The sequence below is a fragment of the Monodon monoceros genome, unplaced genomic scaffold, assembly GCF_005190385.1.
Source record: "Monodon monoceros isolate NGI ecotype Baffin Bay Population unplaced genomic scaffold, NGI_Narwhal_1 Super_Scaffold_8, whole genome shotgun sequence".
In the NCBI taxonomy this organism is placed as follows: domain Eukaryota; kingdom Metazoa; phylum Chordata; class Mammalia; order Artiodactyla; family Monodontidae; genus Monodon; species Monodon monoceros.
The window spans coordinates 69,745,538-69,772,354 of record NW_021703785.1 but is presented as its reverse complement, the minus strand read 5'-3'; the positions used below and the strand labels follow the sequence as shown (position 1 = coordinate 69,772,354).

Below are 26,817 nucleotides of genomic sequence, written 5' to 3'. Positions count from 1 at the left end.
GGCTTTTCACTTTCTTGATGGTTTCCTCTGAAGTACAAAAAGTTTAAAATTTTAGTGAAGTCTAATTTCTTTTTCTTTTTCCCTTGGTTATGTGTGCTTTAGGTGTCAACTTAAGAAACACTTGTTTAACTGAAGATCATGAAGTATATGCTGGTTTTCTTAGAGTTTTATAGGTTAGTTCCTGCATTTAGATTTTTGAGGTAATTTTTGTGTACGGTGTAGGGTAGAGGTTGGATGTTACGTACTATGTTTTGGTTTTATGTGTGGTCACCCCTAGAATTTTACCATGCATGCTTTACTCAGTATGAACTTGTTGAAGTCCTTCCTGCCCTCTTTCAGTGTTACAGTAACCTAGAATTTTAATTACACTTTGACTTGAACCTATCTCAGCCTAATAGTTTCACTGTCAGTGCTTATTCAGATTTACCCATACCTTCTTTTATTCTGTGCTTTTTGGAGGAAGGAGTTTTCTTCTGTATTGAAGTTGATCATTTAATTGTTCTTTCACCAAGGAGATGTGAGTGACCTTAAAAATGTCTTTACTTTTCCCCTCACTTGCAAATTGTGCATAAGCTTTAAGATGACGTTTATTTCCCTTACTGTGAGCACATTTTTTCATTATCTAGTGTTGCTGATCAGTCTCCTGTGAATGTAATTGTCCTTTTTTTTTTAAGATAATTTGTCTTTTTTTGCTTTTGTAGCTTTTTAGGTTTTTCTCTTTATCTTTGGCATGCAACAGTTTCACCTGATTGATTGAAAGGGACTTGTTTTTACTTATTCTGTTCAGAACTCTTGTTTAGGATTTCTGGAATGAGGATTTCCTAGTTCTTGAATATCCCAAAGCTTTTCTTCGAATATTGCTTCTCCAGTATTTTCTTTATCCTGGAAATTTGCCTTCTCATTCTACCTTCTGTGTATCTTAACCAGTCTTTTATATTTTCCAAGCTTTGTTTCTAGATTCTTCTCTGGTTTACTTTTCTTGTCTTTGTGTCTACCTTGCTATTTGACTCACCTGTTAAGTTTTTTCTCCTTTAATTTTAATGGTTATAATTTTTACTCTTATAGAATATAGTTCTGTTTAAGAAGGACAAATGGGGCTTCCCTGGTGGCGCAGTGGTTGAGAGTCCGCCTGCCGATGCAGGGGACACGGGTTCGTGCCCCGGTCCGGGAAGATCCCACATGCTGCGGAGCGGCTGCGCCCGTGAGCCATGGCCGCTGAGCCTGTGCGTCCGGAGCCTGTGCTCCGCAACGGGAGAGGCCAAATGTTTGTCACTTCTTTCATGTCCTTAATCATTTTAGTTGTAGGGTTTTTTTAAATCTCCTTTATAGGGTTCTGTTATCTGGGATTCATTGTTTTCAGGTGCTAATTCTCAATGAATTGTGCATATTTGATTCTCATTTTGGGAGTTCTTTTCACATGAGATTATTTTCTGGGGAGAGATCATGTGTGCTATGGGTTGTAGGTCATGTTTGTTTGTCAAAATAGTTGGTGTTTGCTTTACCCAGGTGTCCATTGCCAGTGCAGTTTAAGTTTTATAATTACACACTGGGATCCCTATCACACAGAATCTCCCGGGGATTTTTCTCTCCTGCACCTGTGCATGGTGCAGGCATTAGGTTTCCATTTCTCCTGAACCGCGCACCCCCCCCCCCCCCCCCCCCCCCCCCCCCCGCGCACGCCAAGCCCTCTTCCTTTCCTCCATCTCTGTTCCACAAACAAGCCTACCTATTGCCTGTGGGCTGACAGGTAGAAGTTTTCTCCTCCACCATTGCCTGATGGTACAGCTTTTCCAGACTCCTGGCTTTACACTGGGATTTGAATTTCATTTTTCACATTTTATGTGCTGAAGGCCATGTTTCATATGCCTGTGTGAACATGGAAGCCTTAACTTGTAGACACTATATCTGGCCTGGGATGTGGTTTTCCAAAGTTCCCACAGTATAATCTCTAGTTCACAATTTTGCCTTAATTTCTTGCTCTCGGAGTTTTTGCTTTTGTTGCTATTCTTTTGATTTCAGCTATGTTTTAAAATGTGGGTATTGTATTTTATCGTGCAGTTCTATGTGTTCATAATTTTGGTTGGGGTTGAGGGAGGGTATTTGTTTTATTTAGCTCAGTCTCTGATTTCCCAGAAATACGATTGTCTTAAGTGGATGTTTGTATTTAGGAACGATGTTCATTTGGTATTTCGTAATACTGGAGCCATTTACTTTATGCATTCTGTCATTATTTACAAGAGTCTTTTTTGTTTGTTTCCTTGGGTTTTTCAGGTATAGAATTATGTCATCCAGAAACACTGATACTTTTACCTTCATAAGTTAACCTTAAATTTCTAAAATTTCATTTCTTTATTTTGTTCATTGCTCTGGTTAATTCGTCCAGTGGGCATTTCTGTATTGTTCCTCACTTTTCTTTGAATTGGGTACTTTTAAGAAGGATTTTTTCGAATGTTCTAAAGCGATTAACTTACACATGACTTAAATATCTCAGTTTGCATATTCACTTAATAAGAAATTATAGTGTAATTATTGTATATGATCTCACCAAAATGTCATTTTAAGAGTTAATTACAAAAGTAACGCAAAAAATAAATACACAAATGAAATATTTTTAATTCAGATTTTTTTTAAATACAGATTTTCATTCTTCTTGTTTGTCTCTCATGGTATCCTCAGTGTGTTGCTATGTTTGCTTAAGTGTTCCAGTGATTGAGTACTAATTAATAGCAAACTGTTGTAATAACCACAAGTAGCACCCCTGCCTCCACCCCCTCCCCATATAAGGGAAGATGGAACTTATAAAGGAATATTTACATGCAAGAGAGATGAAATGGAATCTGTTCATTCTACTTCACTTTTATTTTTAGTTACTGATTTCTGTAGTAAGGTTCTGCTCCTTTGTGCTGTCTGTAATTTAGTGTTACATGCAGGCAGTTAATATTAAGTGTGTTGTGCTTATCGTCTTCACAATACCAAGTACAGAATAACTCTCTCCAAGCAGATATGTGTGTATTTTACTCGATTCTTTAACATGTTTGCAAAATATTTTGGTGGCACAAAGCTATGCCTTTTGTGGCTGGATGTTTCAGTAATTTAGAGGTCAGTTTCCTTTCTAGCTTCCCATACAACTTAAATATTCTGTTACCCTTATGGGTGGTGATCCTTATTACTGTTTCACATGTTTTATTTTGTATGTGTTTAGATCATGCCAGCCAGCCTCAGCTCAGATATATTAACTCAGATGTCAGTGCTGAACCTTTGTACTAGAATAGCCACAAAATTTAAAATTCTGAAGAGAAAGCTTGTAACTTACAACCTGTAAATTCTACTAGATTGTTTTTGGTAGTTTTTCCTCGTATTTAGCCTTAAGGAGAGATTCTACCTTTTGTTTCACTTGTACGCCTGCTCTGGTGTCAGACTCTTCCCCTCCTCTCCTGCTGCACCCCACTTCCCCCACCCTGCTCCCACACGTCGTTTAAGTTGTCACACTAACGCTCCTAAGTGTAATGGACCCCCTTTCTGTTCTCTGGTGTATGGCTTAGGGGTTGGGCAGCTGTATTAGATATTGGCTAAGAGCACAGGCTTTGGAATCAAATAGACCTGAGTTTCAATCTTGATTCTTTTGTTCAGTAACCTGTATTTGCCCTTACAATAAATTTTTTAAAATTATTTTTAAGTTAGTTTCTTCCTCTGTGAGGTGACTGTTGATATACCTACCTCACAGGGTTGTTGTGAGGATTAAACAGTCGTGTATGTGAAGCACTTTTATTACTGCCTGACATATGGAAAGTGCTTAAGAATTGGTAGCTGTATTTGCTGCTGTTATTAATTTAAAGGTAGTAAACAAATTTACTCATTTTTGGTGACTTGGCCAGTTTTATATTGGAAGGGCTTAGAGACTAGCTTTAGGAAAACTGTAGATGCGTTTCATATTAGATGAGTGGGGAGTATGTATCTTTTGAAAATAGTTGAATAATCCTCCCAATTTTTGCAGTATGGATTGACCTACAATTAAATGTATAATATACAGAGTTAGAAAAAACACAGAACTCTGGAAAAGTTTTTTAAAAATTAGGCTCGTATGTAGGGCTTCCCTGGTGGCGCAGTGGTTGAGAGTCCGCCTGCCGATGCAAGGGACATGGGTTCGTGCCCCGGTCTGGGAAGATCCCCCATGCCGCGGAGCGGCTGGGCCCGTGAGCCATGGCCGCTGAGCCTGCGCGTCCAGAGCCTGTGCTCCGCAACGGGAGAGGCCACAACGGTGAGAGGCCCGCGTACCGCAAAAAAGAAAAAAAAAAAGAATCATGAGTTTTAAAAATTAGGCTCATATGTTAACATAATAGCTTGGCTTCCTTATAAGTATTTTTCTAAAGGGTTTTAGACTTCTAAAGTTTCTCTTAGATGTATTTACGACATACTTGCGAAATTCCTGTCCTATTTTAATGTCAGTGCAGTAGACATTGTGTTATAGCAGGAAGAGTATTAAACTGGAAGTTTGGAGACTTGGGTTTGAAGCCTGGCTTTGCTGTTGGCTGTGCACATATGTCCTTGGTCAGATAACAACCCCCCTGTGTGTAAATTTCTGATCTGTACTGCGGTGCTTGTTACCTGACCTACCTTCGTTGCTCAGAAAATCAGACAAAATAATTATGTCAGGGCTCTTTAGAAAATACAGAGGGCTATCCAGAGTAAAAATAAGTATTATCTCAGTTCTCAACCTTATTTTTATTCGCCTACATCTTTTTCAAAAAAGTGTGTGTGTTTTATGAATTCTTAGCAATTGAAATTCATATCCCTGTTAATCATATTTCTGTGACCAGAAGCATTTTGGTAACTTTTTTCTTGAATTGTGAGATGGCATATTACTTCAGGTGAAGTTTTTCAGTTGTTCCCCGAATAGCCAGAAAATGGCTCCTGGATAAGCTAATTCTTTCAGGAAGTGTAACTAACTGTGGCCGGAGAAACCATTTTCAGTCTCTGCTCAGAACTGATCGCCTCCATTAAGCCTTTGACTAACTGTGCCTGGTTTTACTTAATTTGCATTCCATCTGTATGGAGGCATGGAGTTGACAGTACATTCGTTTCTATTTGAGTGTTTCTGTAAGCCATTTTATGTCTTTTACATGTGACCTGGCCTTGTTTTCTCAGATAGCTTGGAATCTCCTGAGGGGTGAAGACAATTGTCCTTTCCCCTTTCTCCACCATAGATTCATGATAGAGGATGCTCTGCATACAATGGTTTCTTGCTAGTTGTGTTTAGGTAAAACTCGCACTAGAGCAGAGTATGCATCTGCAGGAATTTTCAGTTGTCTACTATATAGCGTATGCCTGTTTAAAGACAAAGGCATCAAAACAGTATACGTCTTGATTTAAAAAAAAATATGGTATTTAAGCGGCCGTGTATTTCAACTAAGACTAGACTTAGTTTTTTTTTTTGCTTTTTCAAACCATTCTGTTAGTAGTATTTGGCCAAAAGAAATCTAATAAATCTCATTAAATAATTTGATTTTTTGATACTAAAATATTTTAGGGATATGTGATATTTGTATTGTTAATAGCCATAGTTTTAAATGATTGATTACAAAAAAGGAATTATGCCTTTTATTAAAGAAAGGCTTTTATAAAAGGCATAATTTTATAGTCCCAGTTATTTCTCACTTTTTGATTAATTTATTAAATTATCAGTAATTCTTATTATTGAAGTTTCTCATGTAAACCTTGATGTGGAGGAGACGTATTCTTACAGTAAATATCCTAGTTTATTTGGGAATGACTATATTTGAAAAAAAGAAATTCTTTACATTTGCTTTTAATCAGAGCTTTCTCTAAAACGAGACAAAATTGTCTTTCATTTTTGAACTTAAAGAATTTTGCTAAAGATGTTTCTTCCAAATGAACGTTTGCATTTTATTTTCCAGATTTTTTTCTCTGAAACCAATTTTTGCTTTCTAAGAAACATTTTTACATCTTCTTCAGGAATGTCATTGTCTGCTGGATCTTCCCCTCTTCACTCCCCCAAGATCACTCCACATACTTCTCCTGCTCCCAGAAGAAGAAGTCACACTCCAAATCCAGCAAATTACTTGGTGCCTTCTAGTGCCTCTACACCTGTTAATAATCCTGTTTCTCAGACTCCATCTTCTGGTCAGGTGATCCAAAAGGAAACTGTCGGTGGGACGACTTACTTCTATACAGACACAACTCCAGCACCTTTGACTGGAATGGTACGTCTGCATTTAAAGGAGAAAAGAGAGGGCTCTTACAACAGCTTCTTCTTATTAATGAGATTAACGAGGAGGTTTACCCAGTCCTGTCTCTCTATACTGTGATGTGAAAAAGTAATTAATTTCTGACTTAGATGATAATTCTAATGTCTTCTTACCTGTTCAGAGTAATCTGTTTCTGCATTAATAATATCGCTAGTTTTGGACAAATCTGCTTGTAATCAGAAGTTATATTTAAGCTCTAGTTTATTACTTTATGGCATGTTTTGCTTATGGGGTTACCTAGTACTTGTGCTAGCTGGTGTTGGTGTTTGCTGACTGTTGTTTGTAGATATAGGTAGTTTCACCTCTGAAGTTAGAGAAGTAGATGGATTCTTATCAGTAGTTGCTGAAAGCAAACCGATGATAAATGCTTGCTCAGGCGAGGCAGTGATTTAATAGCTAGAACTCTGGATGGTGGAGGACACAGTGATAGGAGGCCTCCAGCATGGGTCACTGGTAAGGAGGGAGGAGGTTCAGGGAGCCCTGATTATGGGTAAGGAAAGAGCTACCAAAGGACTATGGGGGGGGGAGGGGCCGAGAGGGAAGCGTCATGTTCCATAAATTGTACACTTTTAGTTTCATAATTTTGTCCATGTTGAAAAATTATTTAGCTATAGAAAAATAAGTAGTAGATGAAGATCTCGTGAGTAAGAAAGCCAAATTCCATTAAAATATGAATGCTGGTCTAAACTGTAGATATTTGACAAAATCATAACTGACAGGCTTAGATGAAAAGTATGTTTGGATTTTGGTAAGCAGATTTTGACCCCGTAAGTTAAATTAATGATTTATTTTGATTACATTTAATATTTTACTAAAAGGCAGTTTGAGTGGAAAGACAACAGATTTTTATTTTTCCTTTTTAAGAGTCCCAGTTCTGCCATTGTTTTGTGACTCTTGAATCTTAGTACCTCTGAGACTGGTCCCCCGATCGTAAATGAGGTTAAGCACACGACCATCGTATGAGAAATAAATGTGAAAACATTTATAGAAGTACTTGTAAATCATGTAAAATGCTTTCTAAAAAAATAATAAAATAGCTAATAGTTTCTTGTTTTGTTTTGTTTTTGGTCAGAGATCTTTCAAAAGTTATCACAGAACAGCTTGCCGAACTGAAGGTCAAATAATTGAGGTAGAGTAGAGACTTTCCTTGGTTCTTTCAAGTAAGAATTCCATCAATGTTTTACTTTTGGGGGGAGGGGTTATTATATTTTATAATTATTTACGTTTTTTATTTTATGATATTTGTAGAAAAAAGTTAGTTTAATCTATGAAGAGGTTCTTTTGTCACAAAACTGTCTCAGCTGTTTTTGTGGAGATTATATGTGGCACATTTTTGTAATGTTTTTACCCTTCAAACCACTCTTAAAAATATGCTCATGGTAAACCTGAGGTAGTCATGCCCAACTATACTACCTGATATAAGGAAACCAAGGCAAGAAAAAGGAGGCACTCTTCTCCCTTCAGGTATAGGTTAAAGGAAACCTTACAGGTATTGCAAAATCACTTCCTGGTTGAGGTCCAGAGCAGAAGAGCCACATGAGGGCAACAGAAATCAACTGAATTCATTTTTAAAAGAGAAAAAAAAATGTTTGTTTTGGCTTTAAAAATGAAAGAATAAAACAAAAGATATTTTAAGATGTACTTGATTTTGTATCGTGGACCAGTTGAAGGGAAGGAGAGGCAGAGGAAAAAGGGAAAAAAGCGGGGTGGTGAGAAGATTCCAATTGGAAGAGGCAAAGCCAAGAAGCTGGAAGCAGAATTTAGTAACTTTGTTGTAGTTTGATTGGAAGGTATATTGTCATACCCTTCTGTTCACCTCCACTGCTGACCCAGAGTATGTTGGTCCTCTTTTCTGTTCTAGTTTGAAGTGTTAAGTATCTAGATAACATTTTGTTTAGTTTGGTCGCTAGAAACCCTTAAAGAGGACAGTTCTTTGGGCGTCCACGGCAGAGTTACTACATGAACTGACTGTGCCCAAGCACCTTTAATATCTACTTTCTTCCTCTCTTCCAGCTGCCTTAAAAAAATACTTACAAAGAGCTCCTTTTGCCTCTCATTGGAGCTAAAATTTTACTGTATCTGAAGAAATGTTTCCTTTCTCATTAGATTTTTAAAAACTTGTTATTCCAATAAAGATTATTTAAAAAATGAAATAATTCAGAAGGTATACTAATAATAGCTATTCTCAGGTGTTTAATTCACTATTATTTAAAGATTAAAAGTATCAATTTGTCACTGTCATTTAAAGATTAAAACTTTATCGAAATAATGATAGAGCTTATCAATTGATCATGATATTTTCCCCCTTCCTATCTTTCAGGTTTTTCCAAACTACCATATTTATCCTCCAACTGCACCTCATGTTGCTTATATGCAACCAAAAGCAAATGCACCTTCCTTCTTCATGGCTGATGAACTCCGACAGGTATGCTTTCAGAGTTCGGAGTGGAAATACTTAATGTCTGTCGTGCTTTAGCAAAGAACTGGAGAAAGAACAGAGCTCCTTTCAAATTGTATTACTTAATCAAATATGCTGTAATAAAGAAGACAGAATTTAGAGTTTATGAGACTAATTGATATTTATTTAAGGAAACCCATTTTTAAAGAAAATTGCAAGTAACTGTGTTCAGATGTAGAACACGGAGTAGCTATTTAAATGGGCCACCTTTTTGCACGGCACCTCCTGTGCACTGGAAGGTCTCTGAAGTATACAAATAAATAATTTAAATGGTTTCTAACCACTAGACAACTTTTTGCTAATATCTGTAGTAGTTGGCTAATAAGTAATTTGGCCTAGAAATGAACTTCATTTTTAAGGCAGCTCAATATTTTCTGTAAAGTAGGTTTTATAAAATTATTTAGTTTTTTTGTCAGTGTTAAACAGGTATTATTTGATACGTAGAATTTTACTTTACTCTTCGATTCTCGGAAACGTTTTTATTTCACAGAAGTAAGTTGCACCAGTATAATGTTTGTGGAGTGAATTATCGACGAGCTTGGCCACAGAGCTAGCCGTATGCTCTGGGTTATAGCACTGCTACTTGAAACCAACCTTAGCAATGGGCAGGTCTATCCAGGACTGGAATTTAGACATTTCACATTATTGGAAATGTTATGTCCTGATACCAACATTAAAAAGTACACATGCCAAAAATATTAGTACTCAGGCTCTTCAGTTGCAATAGAAAGTCCAGATTTCAGAAGTTGTGTTTAGATGTAAATATACATGTTTTCTTTTCTTAGGAGCTGATTAACAGACATTTAATAACAATGGCTCAGATTGATCAAGCAGATATGCCAGGTAAAATGCAAGTTGACTGATCCTTCCTTTTAAAGGAGAGTGTAATCCTTATGTAGTCCTACATGTTTTTATGCCTTAAGCTAGCTAATTACTATTTTATGACTACATTTATTTGAAACCTACTTAAGAAGAATTCCAAGATGCCATTGATCTAGAATTTTTTCAAGGAATTCTACATGTGACAAGATTCTAGTTCATCCAAAAAATAGGTAGTTTTAGAATTCATGGTGATTTACCTCGTCGTGCACTAGAATATTATTATCTTTTGAAACGATGAAGTATAGGTACTTAAGTAGGGGTGGGGAGGTGAGTGTTATTATCATTGAGGCTGCGGCATGCCAGACAGGGTACTAAGGCTTTCTGTGTGTAAGTTTTTTCCTCACAAAACTCCTGTGGTATAGATACTAATATTATCACCTTTGTTTTACGTGTGAGGAAACTGAAGTTAACAGGCAGGTTAAGTAACTTGCCTCTAAGAACAAGTGGCTAGTAATTATCTGACCGAGTCAGGATTTAAACCTCGGTTTTTCTGACTGTACCATGATGTTTGTCAGCATTAAAATCTCTTTGCCTAGCTTATTCGGTATAGGCACAGTGAAATGTGCTGTAATTTAGGAAAACTTTATAAATAACACAGTAGGAATACATTTGCTATAGCGACAATCTCAAAACACCTGGTTGTGATCACGAATTCAGCACAGTCCACTGTGTATCCTCTTGATCGCTAAAAAATTCAAAGGAATACGTCTGTCTGGCTGTTTTGTCTTAAGACTGGGCAGGAAACTTACCTGTCATAGCCTTTGAAATGTTCACGTTGGAATTTTCCTTATTATTAAGCATTGTCTTTGAGGCCCTAGCTAGGGTAAAAAAAAAAAAAAAAAAAAAAAAGTTAAAAGAGAAGATGCTATTTACAATGGCTTCAGAATATCAGTACCTAGGAATAAGCAGAACAAAAGATGTGTAAGATATCAGTGGCAGAGATTTACTAAGAGGTGTTAAATAAGATAAATATAGAGAGTGAAATACGATATTCATGAATAGGAGGACATAATGGTTGCCATTTTCGTAAACTAATCTATAGATTCGTATAATTTCAGTCAAAGCACATGAGCTATTCTTACTCTTATACTTCTGACACCTAATTCGTGTCCTAACAATTTAATTGTTAAGGGCTCAGTCCCATAAGACCACTCCTTCTTCAGATGCCAGCTGAAATGGGGTACCCAGGCTACTCAAACTTCTCTCCGGCCAACTACAAATTTGGGGGTTTCCACAACATGCCCTCAGGTTCGGCGATTAGCTGGAATGACTCACAGAACTCGGGAAAGCACTTTGTAAACTGTTACTGGCTTATTATAAAGAGTACAACTCAAGGAACAGCCAAATGGAAGAGATATATGGGGCAGAGTGTGGGGATAGGGTGGGGTGTGGGGAACTTGCATGCCCTCTCCAGGTATGCCACCCTCCCAGCACCTCATCATGCTCACCAACCTGTAAGCCCTCTGAATCCCTCTGTTTAGGAATTCTTATGAATGTTTCATTGTCTTGGCGTGGTTGATTAAATCTCTGGCTCTTCGTGATTGACTCAGTCTCCAACCTCTCTCTCCTCTGTGGAAGGTTGGGGGATTGGCTGAAATTTCCACACTTCTAATCAAGATTTTATTTTATTTTTTTATTATATTACAGCATAGCAGAGCTTTTCATAGTATATGATAAATATATCAAAGAGTAAAGGTCCAAGACTACCTGAAGCACTTTGAAGATTATGATGAGGGTTCTGGGTGTATTGGGGAGGGGAGGCTTGGTTTGAGTCTGTAGTAACTGAAACAGTGTCGTAATGGCACTGGGTTAGACAAATTGATTACTGGAACAGACTAGGGAGAACCTAGACACATTCTGTGATAGAGGTGGCTAATCAGTGGGGAAAGGAAGGCATTGGAAAAAATGGTTTTCTTTATGGTAAAAGATTGTATTGTTACAATTGTATCATGATCTCAAACCACATGCAAAAACCAGTTCCAAATAGATTAAGAATTTAAATGTCAAAAGCAAAACTTTAAAATTCGTACAATGAAATACAAATGAGTAAATTTAATCTTTCCGTAGAGAAAGATTTCCTATACTGGAGGCAAAAATTCTTGACTCTTAAAGAAAGTACTGATAAATTTTACTGAATTACAGTTAAAGGGACTTCCCTGGTGGTGCAGTGGTTAAGAATCTGCCTGCCAATGCAGGGGACATGGGTTCGAGCCCTGGTCCGGGAAGATCCCACATGCCGCGGAGTGGCTGGGCCTGTTCACCACAACTACTGTAGCCCGCACACCTAGAGCTGGTGCTCCACAACAAGAGAAGCCACCGCAACGAGAAGCCCACGCACCACACAAAGAGGAGCCCCTGCTCGCCGCAACTAGAGAAAGCCCGCACGCAGCAACGAAGACCCAAGGCAGCCAGAAATTTAATTAATTAATTAAAAAAAATTAAAAACACTCCAAAGATATCTATAGTAAAGAAAAAACTTGAAGAAGGTATTTACACAATTGACAAAGAAAATAAAAACCACAAGTTAGTAAGAGCCTGAAAAAAAAAAAAACCAACAAAACAGAAAAATGGCCAAAAGGTAGGAATAGGCATTTCAAGAAAGTGGAAATTCATACAACGAAAAATCTACGAAGAAATGTTGAACATCACTGATGATTAGGGAAAGACAGATAAGATATCATTGGGAAGTCTGACCATGTGCAGTCTTAGGATATGGATCCACAGGCTCTCCAGTACATTGCTGTTGGTTGTGTAAATTGGTGAATGTGTTATCACTTCGGAAAATTCCTGAAGTTGAATATCTGTGTACCCCGTGATCTAGCAGTTCTGCTCCTAGATATAGGTAAACTATATATTTTTAACTAGAAAATGTATAAAGTATCCATAATATCACTGCTTACTATAGCAGAAACTTTGATCAGTCCAAACGCTCACCTTGAAGGACAGTGGGTGAATTAACTGATACTGTCAGACAATGGAATATTACATAGCAGTTTAAATGAAGAAAGTACACTTCATAAAGAAAGCAGTAATATGGAAGAATCTCAGTAATGTAATATTAAGTTTAAAAGTGAGCTGCGAGAGACTACATAGAGCATGATACCTTTTTTTATAAAGTTGAAATTTATGTATGTATTTACATTATCAGTAAATGCATGTGTATATGCATATATACATATACGTAATAAACTTTTGAGGAATACATATAGGTATAATGAAACTATAGAAACGGAAGGAGGAGAGAGAAGGAAGACAGAGGTTGGTAGAGAACCATGTATTTAGATGACCGTTCAAGTCAAGGTCTGAGGCTTCGTTGTGTGTGTGCCGAGCTTGCGGATGCTTCCTGTGTTATTAAGAATAATCAACTGAATAAAAGCAGGCCATGCATGGACACGAGCTACTGATTTGAGTGTCACAAACTGAAGATTGTGGTTAATCCAATTCTGTGCGCCCGTGTTCAAGCAAGGTTTAATAAGTGGTTTTTTCTGTCGCTTGTCTCACTCTGATCTTTTTTATGTCTCATGTTTACTATTAACCTTTGACTCATTTTGACTCATTTATTAATGTTAGTCTTACTGACTTTTTCCTTTCCCTTTTCCTTTCCATTCTTCATACTTCCATCAGATTAGGACTTCTCAACTCAAATTATAATTTATTTCCTGTAGGTCAGTGGTTCTCAGCCAGGAATGATTTTTACCCCTCATGGGTCATTGGGTCATTTGGCAACATCTGGAACATTTTTGATTGTCACAGTTGGCAGCGGGGTGCTACTGGCCACTAGTGGGTTGAGGCCACGGATGCTGCTAAATACCCTGCAGTGCACAGGACAGTCCCCGACAACAAAGGATTGTCTGGTCCAATATGTCACTAGTGCTGAGCTTGAGAAACTCTGCCATAGGTTTACCATGGTGAGCCTCAGACATTCAGTATCTTAGATCCAGTCTGTCATTCTCTATGTTCTTTGAGGGGACGTTGGGTTGAATAGAGGAAAGAAACTAAAATTTTCTTTATCATTATTTTTAATGTTATTTGGTTGAACTGAGCCCCAGACTAAATATTGGGCTAAATTAAGGAGTGCATTTGTCTGGGATCTTCCAAGTTGGTTTTCTTTACTTTGATGCCAAACAGTGATTGAGACACCCCTGTTCCCTTTATTGGTACTTAATTTTGTGTATTTGTTAAACTGAACTAGAAACAAAACAGCAGAACAACAAATGAATATTCCTGTTTATTAAGGGAAACATTTGGTTTTCAAGGTTAATATTAGGCCACATATGATTATTTCAGAGTAGACTGGGAAATGTAGGGTTAAAAGATGATTTTCCGAAAAAAGGTTAAAATCAGGATGTACAGATATAAAAAGGAGAGAGTACTAAAGATTTTATTTAAGTTGTGAGGGAGCCAATCCTATATTACAAAACACATCATAAATGAGGAATATTGAAACAAATGTGTAAACTGTCTTTTCCACAGGGGAGGAGGGAAGTCCGTCGAGCCTTCACCAGACAGAATTGCCTATAGACGAGAATTATTTTGCAGTGCGGTATTTATCAGTTATTTACAGCTTAACAGAGGTGTAAAATATCTCCCACAGAATCAGACTCCAGAGGGTTATCCTTTAGACAGTGCACCGTTTTCCACTGAAGCACAATTGTTTTCCTTCAGTGTGTAGAATTCATGACTTGCTTAAAAGTAGACAGAGGGAGAAGGGAGTTCAGAGCATAAGGTTTTTAGCTTATTGTGGCCCTCACACAGTCTCTTTGTCACACTGATGCTCTGAGTACTGGTGTTTGGTGTAGTAAATTTCAAGTCCTTGTTGTTGGTCTGTTAGCTGTCTCACCACTCTTTCCATTTGTTTTAGCTCACTGGAAGCAGTCTCATCCATAATTTTGTAGTAAACATGCCACATCTTCTGTAAGATCTTTCCTAATATCCTTGGAACTGGCTTTCCTTTCCATGGCTTTGTATTTCCATGTGTAGTGGCTCTCACAGCACTTGACCCAACAGCAACTTTTCATTATCACCTGGGAACTTGTTAGAATTGCAAATCCTTGGGCCCTGGTTTAGACCTACTTACTGACTCAAAACTCTTTGCATGGGACCCAGCAAACTGTGTTTTAACAAGCCTCTAGGTAATTCTGAAGGGTGCTAGAGTTTAAGAACCAGTGCCATGGTGAATTGTACTTTTTTAAAAGCTATTTTGCTTGGTACTGTATTGTTTTATGTAAATCTCAATCCTTTTTCTCTAAGCCTCTTGATAAGAACCCGTATTTCATTAATATGTGTTCACTAATACATAGTGGATACTCAATATATTTTTACTAATTTGAAATTAATTCCCTTATTAAGTGCTCCTTATCAAAAAACTAGGAAACAACATTTATTCATCATTTGTTTCTTTGTGGAAATTGAACTGATTGTTCAAATAAAAAATAGTAAATGGGCAAAAGTTACAGCTATATTCACTTGTGTGTATATTTCCCTTATACCGCCTTTCTTCCATAGAACATGCCTTGACCTTGGTTTGAAAGTTAACAATGAATTGATGTTTGTTTTTCACTACGGCCAAAACTCGATCTAGGGGTTAAGAGCACAAGACTACAGAATCAGAATCCTGGGTTTGCATCTCAACTACCTCTCTAGATGTGTGATTTTCACTTTCCTTGTTTATGAAATAGGGAATCCTATCTCATAGAATTGTTTCAAGAACTAAGAGATAATGAGTGTAAATATTTGGTAAAGGCAGAGGGGTCATTTTGGACCTGTCTTCTGGAATTTCTTAATGACGTTTCACTTGTATTTCTTAATAGGAAATACAGGGGAACATGGCAGGCATAGTGGTAAAGCTGTTTTAGTTTTTTTCTTTTGTGTTTTGCTAGGTATTCAAACTGCTATTCCAATGAATGGTTTGAGAGTTTGATACAGATTGCTATATTTGTACATATAAATCGATACACAGACATATTACATATACACTGCAGTTTATTGTTATTTGTTTTCAGTTTCTTTAAAAAAGAATTTCATATACTTAACACCATTGTCTAAATATGTTTTTACAAAATAAGATGTTTAAAGACAAAAACTGTCTTGATTTTTATTTTACATCAGAATCAGAAATGGTTAATATCTCATAAGTGATAATGCAAATTGTTTCTAACAGCTGAGAAACAAGAGTGGTGTGCTATTATAAAAGACAAATATTTTTGAGTGCATGAAATCTAGTTGTTCTTTTGTTGTTTTATAATGCCTGTTTTTATTGATAGTGAGACGAGTGTGTCCTATAGAATTGTTATAAATGTTGACACTGTTCTAGAATACAGTGTGTTTGATATGTGGTTTATAGAGTTGGTTTCTTCTTCATTACTTTGAGATCTGAGAGATTTGTGAATGTCTGCAAGTTAAAGTCATCTTCTTACGAATTACTCTAGCAGTCCCGACAGAAGTTGACAGCTACCATAGCCTGTTCCCTCTAGAACCACTGCCACCACCCAACCGGATACAGAAATCAAGTAATTTTGGATACATTACGTCCTGCTACAAAGCTGTAAATAGCAAAGATGATCTGCCTTATTGCCTTCGGAGGATACATGGTAAGGAAGATAAATTATCCTCTTTTCGGAGCATATTAGTGAGGCTAAGATTATTCATAGATTCCTAAATGAGTTTATTTAACATGAATTTAAAGGATAATACATATATTATTTCATTTGGAAATTAGTATTTCATAAGTGATGTATAACATGGCTTTTTCTGCACATTTCCTTTTTTTTTTAATTAATTTATTTTTGGCTGCGTTGGGTCTTTGTTGCTGCGTGCAGGCTTTCTCTGGTTGTGGCGAGCAGGGGCTACTCTTTGTTGCGGCGTGTGGTCTTCTCATTGCGGTGGCTTCTCTTGTTGCGGAGCACGGGCTCTAGGCGCGGGCTTTAGTAGTTGTGGCTTGTGGGCTCTAGAGCTCAGGCTCAGTAGTTGTGGCGCACGGGCTTGGTTGCTCCGTGGCACGTGGGATCTTCCCGGACCAGGGCTCGAACCCATGTCCCCTGCACTGGCAGGTGGATTCTTAACCACTGTGCCACCAGGGAAGCCCTCTGCACATTTCTGATGAAATAAGGGGGAGATGTCATTTACAGGTTAGCAGAAAATTTTTTCTTTTTCAGGTTTTCGTCTTGTTAACACAAAGTGCATGGTATTGGTGGACATGTGGAAGAAAATCCAGCACTCAAATATCGTGACCTTGCGTGAAGTGTTTACCACTAAAGCTTTTGCAGAGCCTTGTGAGTGACTTGTAATGGTCTTTTTGCTAGTGGGCTTCATTATTTGAAGCCAGATTGCAGTAATGAGTGTTTGTGTTTTATTTTAAGCTCTTGTGTTTGCATATGATTTCCACGCTGGAGGAGAGACTATGATGAGCAGACACTTCAATGACCCTAATGCAGATGCCTATTTCACAAAGAGAAAGTGGGGTAAGAAAAAGATTCAAGCAAGCTGTGTTTGACAGATGCCTTTGCTCTGTGGAAGAGTAGTTTTGTATTTTAAAACACATGTAAATTTAGCCCTGTAATCATTCAGCGTAAAGACCCTATTGCATTTTAAAAAGAAATACCTTAAAGAAATGGAGTCAATATGTAACAAGTTAGGAAATAACATGTTATGTACATGTATAGACTGAGATGAAGGTGGGTTATGAAAGACTCATGTAAATACCTGAAATTTAAGTAGCTGAGAATACGATAAAAGGCTTTTTTTCCTCTTAAAATTTTTTTTCTTTAAAAAATATAATGCTTTCTGGGGCTTCCCTGGTGGCACAGTGGTTCAGAGTCCACCTGCCAATGCAGGGGACGCGGCTTCGTGCCCCGGTCCGGGAAGATCCCACATGCCATGGAGCGGCTGGGCCTGTGAGCCATGACCACTGAGCCTGCGCGTCCGGAGCCTGTGCTCCGCAACGGGAGAGGCCACAACAGTGAGAGGCCCGCGTACCACAAAAAAAAAAAAAAAAAATCATAATGCTTTCTGAATAAAGATGGTTTGGAAAATTCAGTAAATTGAAAAGTAATCCCTGTAACTTCACCACCCAAAGCACGTCTCTTGGTATATTTCTTTCTAGTCTTGGTTTTTTTGTTGTGTTTTGTTTTGTTTTGCATACTCCAGTGTGACGGTGTGTCATTTATCAATATGTAATTATTTCCCTAAACAAATGCTTTTGCTTGAAGGTGGGATTCTGTGTTCCTTAAGGAGCTAGTCTTCAAAATAAATTTTCAGGTAACTTTTACTTAAATGGGGAATATTTTTTTTTGCCCCTTTCTAATATTTACTTAAAGAATTGTTTTTTAGTTCAAATATTGCAAAGAACCAAAATATTTTAATTACATCCTAACAAATGATTATTAAAGGGTAAGTTGTTTCAGAGTAAAAATAAATCCATTTTGTTGTGTCTATTAATTAGTTTATGTTTTGGGGGAAGGAAGAATGTATGTATCATTTTCTTGTATGGGGGCAGGAAAGAAACATTACGTTCTTGGCAGTGGTTTTTAATTTGTTAAAGATTTTCCTGAATATATCCTGAGAGGAAGTAAGGAGGGAGAAGACTTGAGTCCACATTCCAGTATCTTTTGGATCATGACTCCTTTAAGAACTGGCATTATGGATAAAAAATGTATTCTGTTTACTTGTAACTGTGCTTTCTGACAGTTGAAAGAAGAAAGCTGTGGTTACATGGCTGTTTCACATTAAAAATCTGGTCACATAGTGTGGTCATTTGTTTCCTTTTGCCATGTCATCTGTAGCACATACATAATTTTGTTGAAGGGGATGTGGTATAACTTTTCCTACAGATGAATATAGCTGTAGTTGTTCAAGTTTATTTTAGTAATAACACCTGTGAAGTGACTGTTGGCTTTAATTTACAGCTGGGTTTCTCAGCCTCAGCACTGCTGACATTTGGGGCTGGATAATTATTTGTGCGGGGCCGTTCTGGGCATCGCTGGGTGTTCAGCTGCATCCCCGCCATCTACCCACTAGGTGCCAGGAGCAGCCCCTCCTCCAGTTGTGACACCAAAAATATCTCTAGGTACCTCCAAATGTCCCTGAGGGGGCAACACGGACCCCTGTTGAGAACCACTGATTTATAGCACTCCTTTCCAGTTTTTTTTTTTTTTTTAATCTTAATTCTGTTTTTTGGTGTTGTCTATTTGATATATTATGTTTACATTTTCCTAGGAATCAGTTCTTTTTCTAGTATTGTTTGAATGGTAGTAACTTCCCTAAATGTACCATATATACTTTAATTTACAACAATTTATATAATACAAGGCAATCCTCTGTTTTTCCAATATGAATATTAAAAAAAGAAGGAAAAAAGAGCCAGTGCTTGTATAAACTTATAGAGACATAAATGGAAGTATAATGCTTTCTTATACTATTTAATTTGTTAATTTAAAACAAACTAAAAAATCGCATATTGTAATAAATATTCTAATAAGAAAGTGGCAATAATAATAGCGTACCATATAGGGACTGTGATAAGAGGTTTAAAATGACATAATGTGGGTAAAGTAACTAGACAGAATCTGGCACACAGTGTGCACTAAATATTTGCTATGAATATGTAGCTATAAATATTTGCTATAAATATTTCTTTTCCTTATTACCACACTTATTAAATAGTTTTATTTAAACTCTTCGTGGTTGTCTTTGATGTTGTCTTGACATTTATCACTAGAGCTACTTTTTGAGTCATCTATCACTGTTTTCCAGATGGTATTATCTTTAGTTCTGTCTAAATTGAGGGATAGCAGTTTTTGAATTTTGTATTTGCTCTTCCTTATTTGCTATTTATTATCTCTACAATTAACCATTTAACTGTGTTGCTTTTATAACTGATTCAGAAAAGGTTTGTTTACAACCATATGAACACTTGGATTTATAAAGTCATATTCCCTGAAATAATTACAAAGTCTAGATGAAACTTATACGGCTTCTTTTCTGCTGACTAACAGTGACCCAGAAAGTAGTATCAAGAAGCACTTAACAAGAGTTGATAGAATCAAAAGGATTACTTTTCATGGTAGACCAGATTATTTTTGTGTTTCTTCATTACACATAAGTGACCTTCAGTGTTTTACATTTATGTTTTCTGTGAATTGGATGTCATTTCATCTAACTGACTTGGCTATAATAGGGGAGGCTGAGCAGTATGAGGAGAATAAGAAAACACTCAACATAAATGATGGTAGAGACTTTTGTTTCCCTCAAGCCACAGGTGTGTAGTTCCCACACACCTGAATGGTAGTATAGGCAAGGGTTAGCCACACTTTAAGAAAAATAATCTCTGCAGTTCCTGTTTTTAATCTGAGCTCATTTATTTGGCTCACAATTAAGTATAAATTCTTACTTTAAATAATTTTTGTGCAATAATTATAATGGTCACAGAAAAGAGAAGCTCAGTGAGAGCTCTGCTGCTGCTAACAATATAAAGGTATAATATAAATAAGAAAATTTGGGTTTGTTTCTTAAATTCTTCTTGGTTTGCATGTTTTAGTCTTTTAGTTAATTATTTAAATGGAGATGCCATTTTTTATTTGCTTTTATAGGTCAACACGATGGACCATTGCCCAGACAGCATGCTGGGTTATTGCCAGAATCTCTTATTTGGGCATATATTGTCCAACTGAGCTCTGCATTGCGTACCATTCATACAGCAGGTTTGGCATGTCGAGTTATGGACCCAACAAAGATTCTGATAACTGGCAAAACAAGGTACTAGCATTTTGAGTTTTGGCTTCTTTATTGAGCATCTAACCTATGACAGCTTAGTAAGCATAGCATGATGCTTTGTTTTAATTCTACCTTTTCATATATTCCATCCAGAAGAACTGCCGTGACTTTGAGTTCATTTGTAAGTTTTCTTAAAATGTTGAATTCTTAATAAGATGCCTGGTTATTAACCAAGATCCTGTGAGGGTTTGGGAGGTATGTATGGTTAAGGTTGGGGGGATAGCAAACAGTGTCAGTACAACTTTTCTGTGTACAACTGTGGTTCTCACATTTTGTCACGAGTCCCAGTATTCTGGAGGGCTTAGCATAGGCTGTTGGGCTCCACCCCCAGTGTTCTGATTCAGGAAGTCTGGGGCGGGGCCTTAGAATTTGCATTTCTAACAAGTGCCTGGGTGACTGATGCTGTTGCTGCTGATTGGGTTTCATGCTTTGAGAACCAGTGATAAAGGGTTAAGTAACACAGACCTTGACTTCACTAGAGTTTTATTTGAGTTGCTGAAATTTTGAGAGTTGTCTTGGGTAGCATAGCATAAAGAGCTTAAGGTCTAGTACCAGGTTACCTGGGTTCATATCCTGGCTCTGTTAGTTACTTAATTAACATCTATGTGTTCAGCAGTCTGTGAGACAGGTACTGTTATTATCTCCATTTTCCATATTTGTAAGGTACCTGCCTCATAAGATTATTGAGAGGATCAAATGAATTACTACATATAAAATGCTTTGAGTGTGCCTAGTACATGTTAAGAAGCTAACTAGTTCTCTTTTCATGAATAACTAATAAAGAAGCAGCTCGGTTTGGTGAAAAGACCACTGGCCTGGTAGTCAAAAGATGTGTTATAGTCCTGGCTTTATCCATTCCTGACTTTTATAACCATAGGCCCATCACTTGATGTCTGTGATGTCATCTCTAAAATGGTGATTGATAGAGGTTATGGGGGGTAGGACAGGAGGTAAGACTGGATAGGATTCTGAGATCCCTCCTAATATCATAAGAAATGTTCAATTTCCAGTAGTATATAATTTTTTTTAATCTCATTTTAATTATTTTCTTTAAATTTTCTGGTCTTTAAAGGTTGCGAGTAAATTGTGTTGGAGTTTTTGATGTTTTAACATTTGATAACAGTCAGAATAATAATCCATTGGCATTAATGGCTCAATACCAGGTGAGTAAGAATTAACATGGATACTTAATAACTTAAGGCTTGATTTTTTTTTTTTTAAGGTAAATTTTGTTTATTTTAAAGTTTTTCAGGGTTTTAAGTCTAGATTTCAGTTTATGCTGGGGGTGGTCTCTATGCAAACTTTGAACGTGTATTTTCTTAATCCCTGTGCTGTGTTTAGTGTAGAGCCCTTATACGTTGGCATATACAGAATTAATGACAGTGTCAGAGACTCCAGCTGTTTGAATGAAAATGCATTTATTTGACAAGGAAATTTGTCCTCAGCATAGATTAAAACAATTAGTCAGCTGAATGAAATATATTAAATGACATTTTACTTTATTTTCACTTTTTAGTGTGTTAAAATCACACCTGTTATTTTTACTTTTAGAATAGTTGTCCCACTATCCAAAATTTTTATTTTCAAAGGAAAATTTTTGTATTGCTGTTTTCTAAATGATTTTTTTTCTTTTGCTTAACCAAAGCCTATCACTCACTTCTTGTACATTATTAGAATTTGGTTATAGTCTGACTTCATCATAATATTGTGGACTTAGGTCCCATTTTGTTCTTAGCTATTTAGTTTTTATTTCTTGATTAACACAATGTGTAGCAGAGTAAGAACCTACCTCTGCAAGGAGCATTAAGTGTAGTTGCTTTTGCTTTGATTACCCTGTGCAAGTAATGTAGCTATTTAAAGTAAATACTTCGTATCATTCAGTTTCTATTCATATTTTTTGGAGGGTATGCAGTTGTCATTTTAAGACAATGTTAGTTTCTTTCATGTAAGAAATCTTTGTTGTTTCTGAACATTTATTAACTTACAGAGGTTTGATGTAAGGCAGAATCTCTTGTTTACATGGAGAAACAAGGAGGAGAATACCTTCCCTTCCCACTGTCCTTCTCATTTCATTCTCTTTTCTTGAAATCTTTGAAAGATTTTAGTTCACTTTATGAGACAGAATTTCAGAACAAAAGGAAAGGCCAGAAGGAGAAGTAGAGTCCAGGTAGTTTTTAGTATTACAGTTGATTCATGCATAAACCTCTTCCTTTGCTACTGGACCGTGGACAGTGCAGTCCCCAGACTCAGAGCCACTCATCACATTCAGTTGTATGCAGCCTTTACCCAGCTTCTTCCCCTCTGCTGGTGCCCACCTACCCCCAGCGGCAGCCAAGCTGTTCTGGTTGGTAGCGCCATCTAGTGGGATCTCCAATGGAAGAAACTGGCTACCCACCCTCCCAGCCCCCAGCCCCCAGCCCCCAGCCCCCAGCCCTAGCAGCTTTCTTCTGCAGAAGGGAATTTGCTCCCTCTTTCTTATCCAGGTTGGTTGTTTCTTAGCTGTTTTCCTGCTTATCTTCTGTCTTACACTTAGTGCCTAACTAATGGGCTCTGAAAATTTTTCTTCATAATCTTTGTGCTCCTGAAAGTGACTGGTTATTGACTGTTAAAATACTAGTGATCTTTATATATCCAGGAAAATAATATTAAACTTTTAAAGAGAAATCAGACATTATTTAGAACCAGGGCCATCAACCTCTATTGCAAGTATTTGGAAACCCCATGTTTCCAGTTTTGTTTTTTACGTGCAGTCTCACGGTATCTCTTCAGTCTTTTCTATTCTGAATAGTTCCTTTTTCTTTTTAATTACTCGTATAAGATAAGACTAGTTTGATTTTGTTTTTCTGTGAGTATCACATCAGTGTTGTTTTCCATTTTTTATTTGCAAATGTCTGTATTTGGAGTTATATTATGGGTTGTGTAGTTAGTTACCTTGAAAAAAAAACTCTTCATAAGAAAAAATAATCCCAGAGTTTCAAAACAAATAACTTTAAAGTAAGGATTTGGGGCAACTTGGTAAGTTAGGAACTGCCTTCATTCATAAACTTAGGCTACTTTCAACCAGTCGTCACCCTCCCTTTATTTTTCAGCGGTAAAAGTTGTATCAGGTTTTCTTTTCTTTCCTTTTTTTGGAGTGGGTATATACGTGTAGATTTTCCATATAGCTTATATAGTAAGGTAAAGGAGAGCATTAAAGGTAGTCCCAAACGGGGGATTGTGATTTTACAGAGAAGAGGGTACATGAGAAAGGAGTGCATTGTTTCTTGTAGTCTATTTTTCATAGTCTGTTTCAGACACGTGAATAGAGACTGACTTTCAGTAAAATGGACATAAATAGAGCCATAGATAGAATCAGAGAAAAATCAAGAAGTCAAGAATCAGGAAGAAACTGAAAATGAGTTGGGGGGAAAACCTCCAGAATTCAACAAATGGGGGGCAAAGCCAGATGGAGGTAAGAAGCAAAATAACAAATGGAAAATTATTTAGCTGGGAAATAAGGAAAGGAGAGTTACTGAGTTTTTACGATGTTAAACTCTCTTAATTAAGCAGGACTTCATTAACCTCTTTTATTTAAAAAGATCAGTTCTAATTTAGTCTGGATTATGAGACATGTATACTCTATTTCTAAAAGTGGGTATTCCCACCTTAAGTCAGCGTCAGAAAGGTGGCGTTTACACTCAGAATCAGATGGCCTTATTTTTTATACCCATAACAGTCCTTCAGCTCTCTTGCACTTTGGTTTTCCTATCTCATAACAGGGAATAACGGAATGTTCTAGGTGGGAGGTTTAGTTACAGCATCAATTCAGGGTGGAGCTAAACTGAAGATTTTACTGTTTGCGGGTTGGGAAGCTGTGTGTTGCTACATGCTGCTGAAATACTTAAACAATAACAAGCTTAACTTTGCTGATGACGTTGGACTGAAACACTTGTAGAAATTTACAGTTAGCTTTTACGTGTACTGATTTCCTCGATCAGCATTTTTAGGATTTCATTAATATAACTGTGAATGTTTTCCTTGATCTTGAGAATGACCGTGAGGAACCCTTCCTGAATTCAGTCACGGCAGAGCCATCCGGAGAACAGAAACGCCACAGTATTCGCGCCCCTCCCCTTGTCACCTTCTCCCCTGCCAGCCTGGGCCCCTAACTCTGCCACTAATGAAGTTTCAAAGTTTCTCTGGCATGAATCCTTGGCATCTCTTTTCCTGATAGATTCAAAGTTGTTTGTCTGATCAGTTGTTCTGCTGATTATAGGACCTTAGGCTCAGTGTCAGATTCATATGTGCTAGATTTGGATAAACTTTTAAATTTGAACTTTTTAATGTTATCTTAATAATGGAGTTTGTTTTCCTTTTATTCTTTACTATTTGGGTAGAATGTTGTTAAGGATAGCTGTACAGTCCTAAAGTTTCATTAGTGATTGCCTTGAAATACTCACCTGATTTTGCAAATTCATCATTTATAAACTTCCACGAAACCAGTGATTCTCAACCCTGGCTGCATATCTGAATCTCTTATGAAGGTTTGAAAAATACCAATACGTATATCTTGCCCCAGACTAATAACACCAGAAGAGGATGAAGGGATAGCCACTGGGTGATTTTTTGTTTGTTTTTTGAGCTTCTCAGGTGAATTTTAATGTAAAACTAGGTTTGAAAACTCCTATACTAAACCAATATTCCATAAATAAACATGTATCCAATAATTCAGATGAGATCTCAGATTGTGAAGATTTATGTAAGTTTTCTGTAGAAATGACTTCAGATGATTTCACTGAACTCTGAACTACTCCATTGTCTCCTAGACATGTGATCATTAATAGTTCACCTGCCAAGCAGGGCCACCTGGGGTGACCGTTCTGTTTCCTGGCGTTTTAATAGGCGGAAGAGAGCTTACCTCAATTCAGCCAGCTGTCTTAAAAAAATTCTTTTTGAAGGAAAGCCTCAGAGTGGGAAATCTTTAAAAAAAAAAAAAAAAAAAAGGTAGGAAATCAGGTGGTTACAGAGCTCAAAGATCTTTTATAGTATAAAACGGTCTGTTTGGAAACAACGGCAGATGGAATGTCATGGGGGTTTGCAACACTGTCAGTGTCTAGGGAACCTACTCTGAAATCAGGTAATGCTGCTGCTGTGTTTGGAATAAGGGAATTACTTTTCTTCAAATGAACTCTCACTATATTTTGTGCATCATGGAAAATGAGAAAAGTGCCTATCGTGAATGGTCACTGTAAAGCAACTAACTATATGGTAACCAACCTCAGATTTCTTGTAATAGTAAGGATATCAGCTCTATTTAAATATAAAAATTTAGAAAAAAAATTTAAAGCAGCAGTTCTGCAGTTGGCATGTGAATTGCTTCAGGTAATGTTTCTTAAAGTATCCCCCAGAACTACCTTCATTAGAATTACCTGGGTGCTTTAAAAATGTTGGGCCTGTTCCCATACCTCCTGAATGAGAATCTGGGGTGGAGCAGCTCAGAAATGGTCTTGTTAATAAGCTCCCAGGTGACTGATAAGCTCCAGTACCTGGGAACCTTGTGCCGAATTCTTCAGCTTCTTTGTAAAGATGCTTTTTCCATGCAGGCAGTAGTGTCAGTGTATTAAATTTGTACCTATAAAAGAAAAATTAAAAGTTATATTTATTCTTTCATGTCAGCAAGCAGATCTGATATCATTAGGAAAAGTTGTGTTGGCTTTGGCTTGCAACTCTTTGGCAGGAATTCAGCGAGAGAATTTACAGAAAGCCATGGAACTGGTGACAATCAACTACTCCTCTGATCTGAAGAATCTGATTTTGTAAGTTTTAATATAATAATCATATGAGATAAGACAGATTTTTCATGAGGGCCTTTTAACAGTGATTTTATTTTAGTTTCCACTATTTAAAATCAGGCAAAACATAATTAAACAACTTTTAATTTCTTTGTTTTTATTGCTAAGTATGTATTTCTTGGAGTAAATTCATAAACCATCACTTCTCGGCCTTTTGGCTAAGATCAAGTGTAAATTCATAAACCAGTGTGTTTAAATTAGTTATTGATGTTGTAAACATTTGGCGAAAGGCTAGACCCTCTAAAGCTGCATTGGTATCTGTGAGCTACATATGACCTTTTAAGTTTAAATGAATTAAAATTAAATAAAATTTAAAATTCAGTTCCTCAGTTGCACCGGCCACATTTCAAGAGCTCAGAAGCCGCATGTAGCTTCTGGCTAATATACTGGACAGCGTGGACGTAGAACATACGCATCATCTCAGAAAGTCCTGTTAGTGCTGCTCTCCAGAGAGATCAGTGTCTTTGTAAAAGCTGTCATAAATAACCTCACCTGCAGCCCGGTCATGTGCTGTGTGGCCCAGACACCTGTTCCAGAAGGCACGTGTGTGAGGGTCCCTATGCTTCTTTCTCCTCCTGTGTCTTCATACTCCAGGAAATCCTTGAGCATA

The 26,817-nt window shown here is 37.1% G+C and overlaps 1 protein-coding gene and 1 non-coding gene across 10 annotated transcripts in view; both read left to right on the top strand.

Moving 5' to 3' along the window:
* PAN3 (poly(A) specific ribonuclease subunit PAN3) overlaps positions 1–26,817 on the top strand; it is a 118,251-nt gene that overhangs the window by 76,133 nt on the left and 15,301 nt on the right. For 6 of the 9 annotated variants that reach the window (XR_003791720.1, XR_003791721.1, XM_029210143.1 and 3 more), the window contains 10 exons: positions 5,974–6,221; positions 7,339–7,395; positions 8,587–8,691; positions 9,510–9,567; positions 16,035–16,196; positions 16,761–16,877; positions 16,965–17,066; positions 20,193–20,358; positions 21,449–21,539; positions 26,032–26,171. Coding sequence is in view for 7 of the 9 variants with exons in the window: in XM_029210143.1 (XP_029065976.1) it covers positions 5,974–6,221; positions 7,339–7,395; positions 8,587–8,691; positions 9,510–9,567; positions 16,035–16,196; positions 16,761–16,877; positions 16,965–17,066; positions 20,193–20,358; positions 21,449–21,539; positions 26,032–26,171 (1,246 nt within the window). In the remaining 2 variants the exon portion in view is untranslated. The remainder of the gene's footprint in view (positions 1–5,973; positions 6,222–7,338; positions 7,396–8,586; positions 8,692–9,509; positions 9,568–16,034; positions 16,197–16,760; positions 16,878–16,964; positions 17,067–20,192; positions 20,359–21,448; positions 21,540–26,031; positions 26,172–26,817) is intronic. The other 3 variants (XM_029210138.1, XM_029210139.1, XM_029210141.1) reach the window with 1 other exon arrangement.
* Positions 26,346–26,535, top strand: LOC114888438. The gene has a single exon (XR_003791778.1). It is a non-coding gene; the product is annotated as a U2 spliceosomal RNA (small nuclear RNA).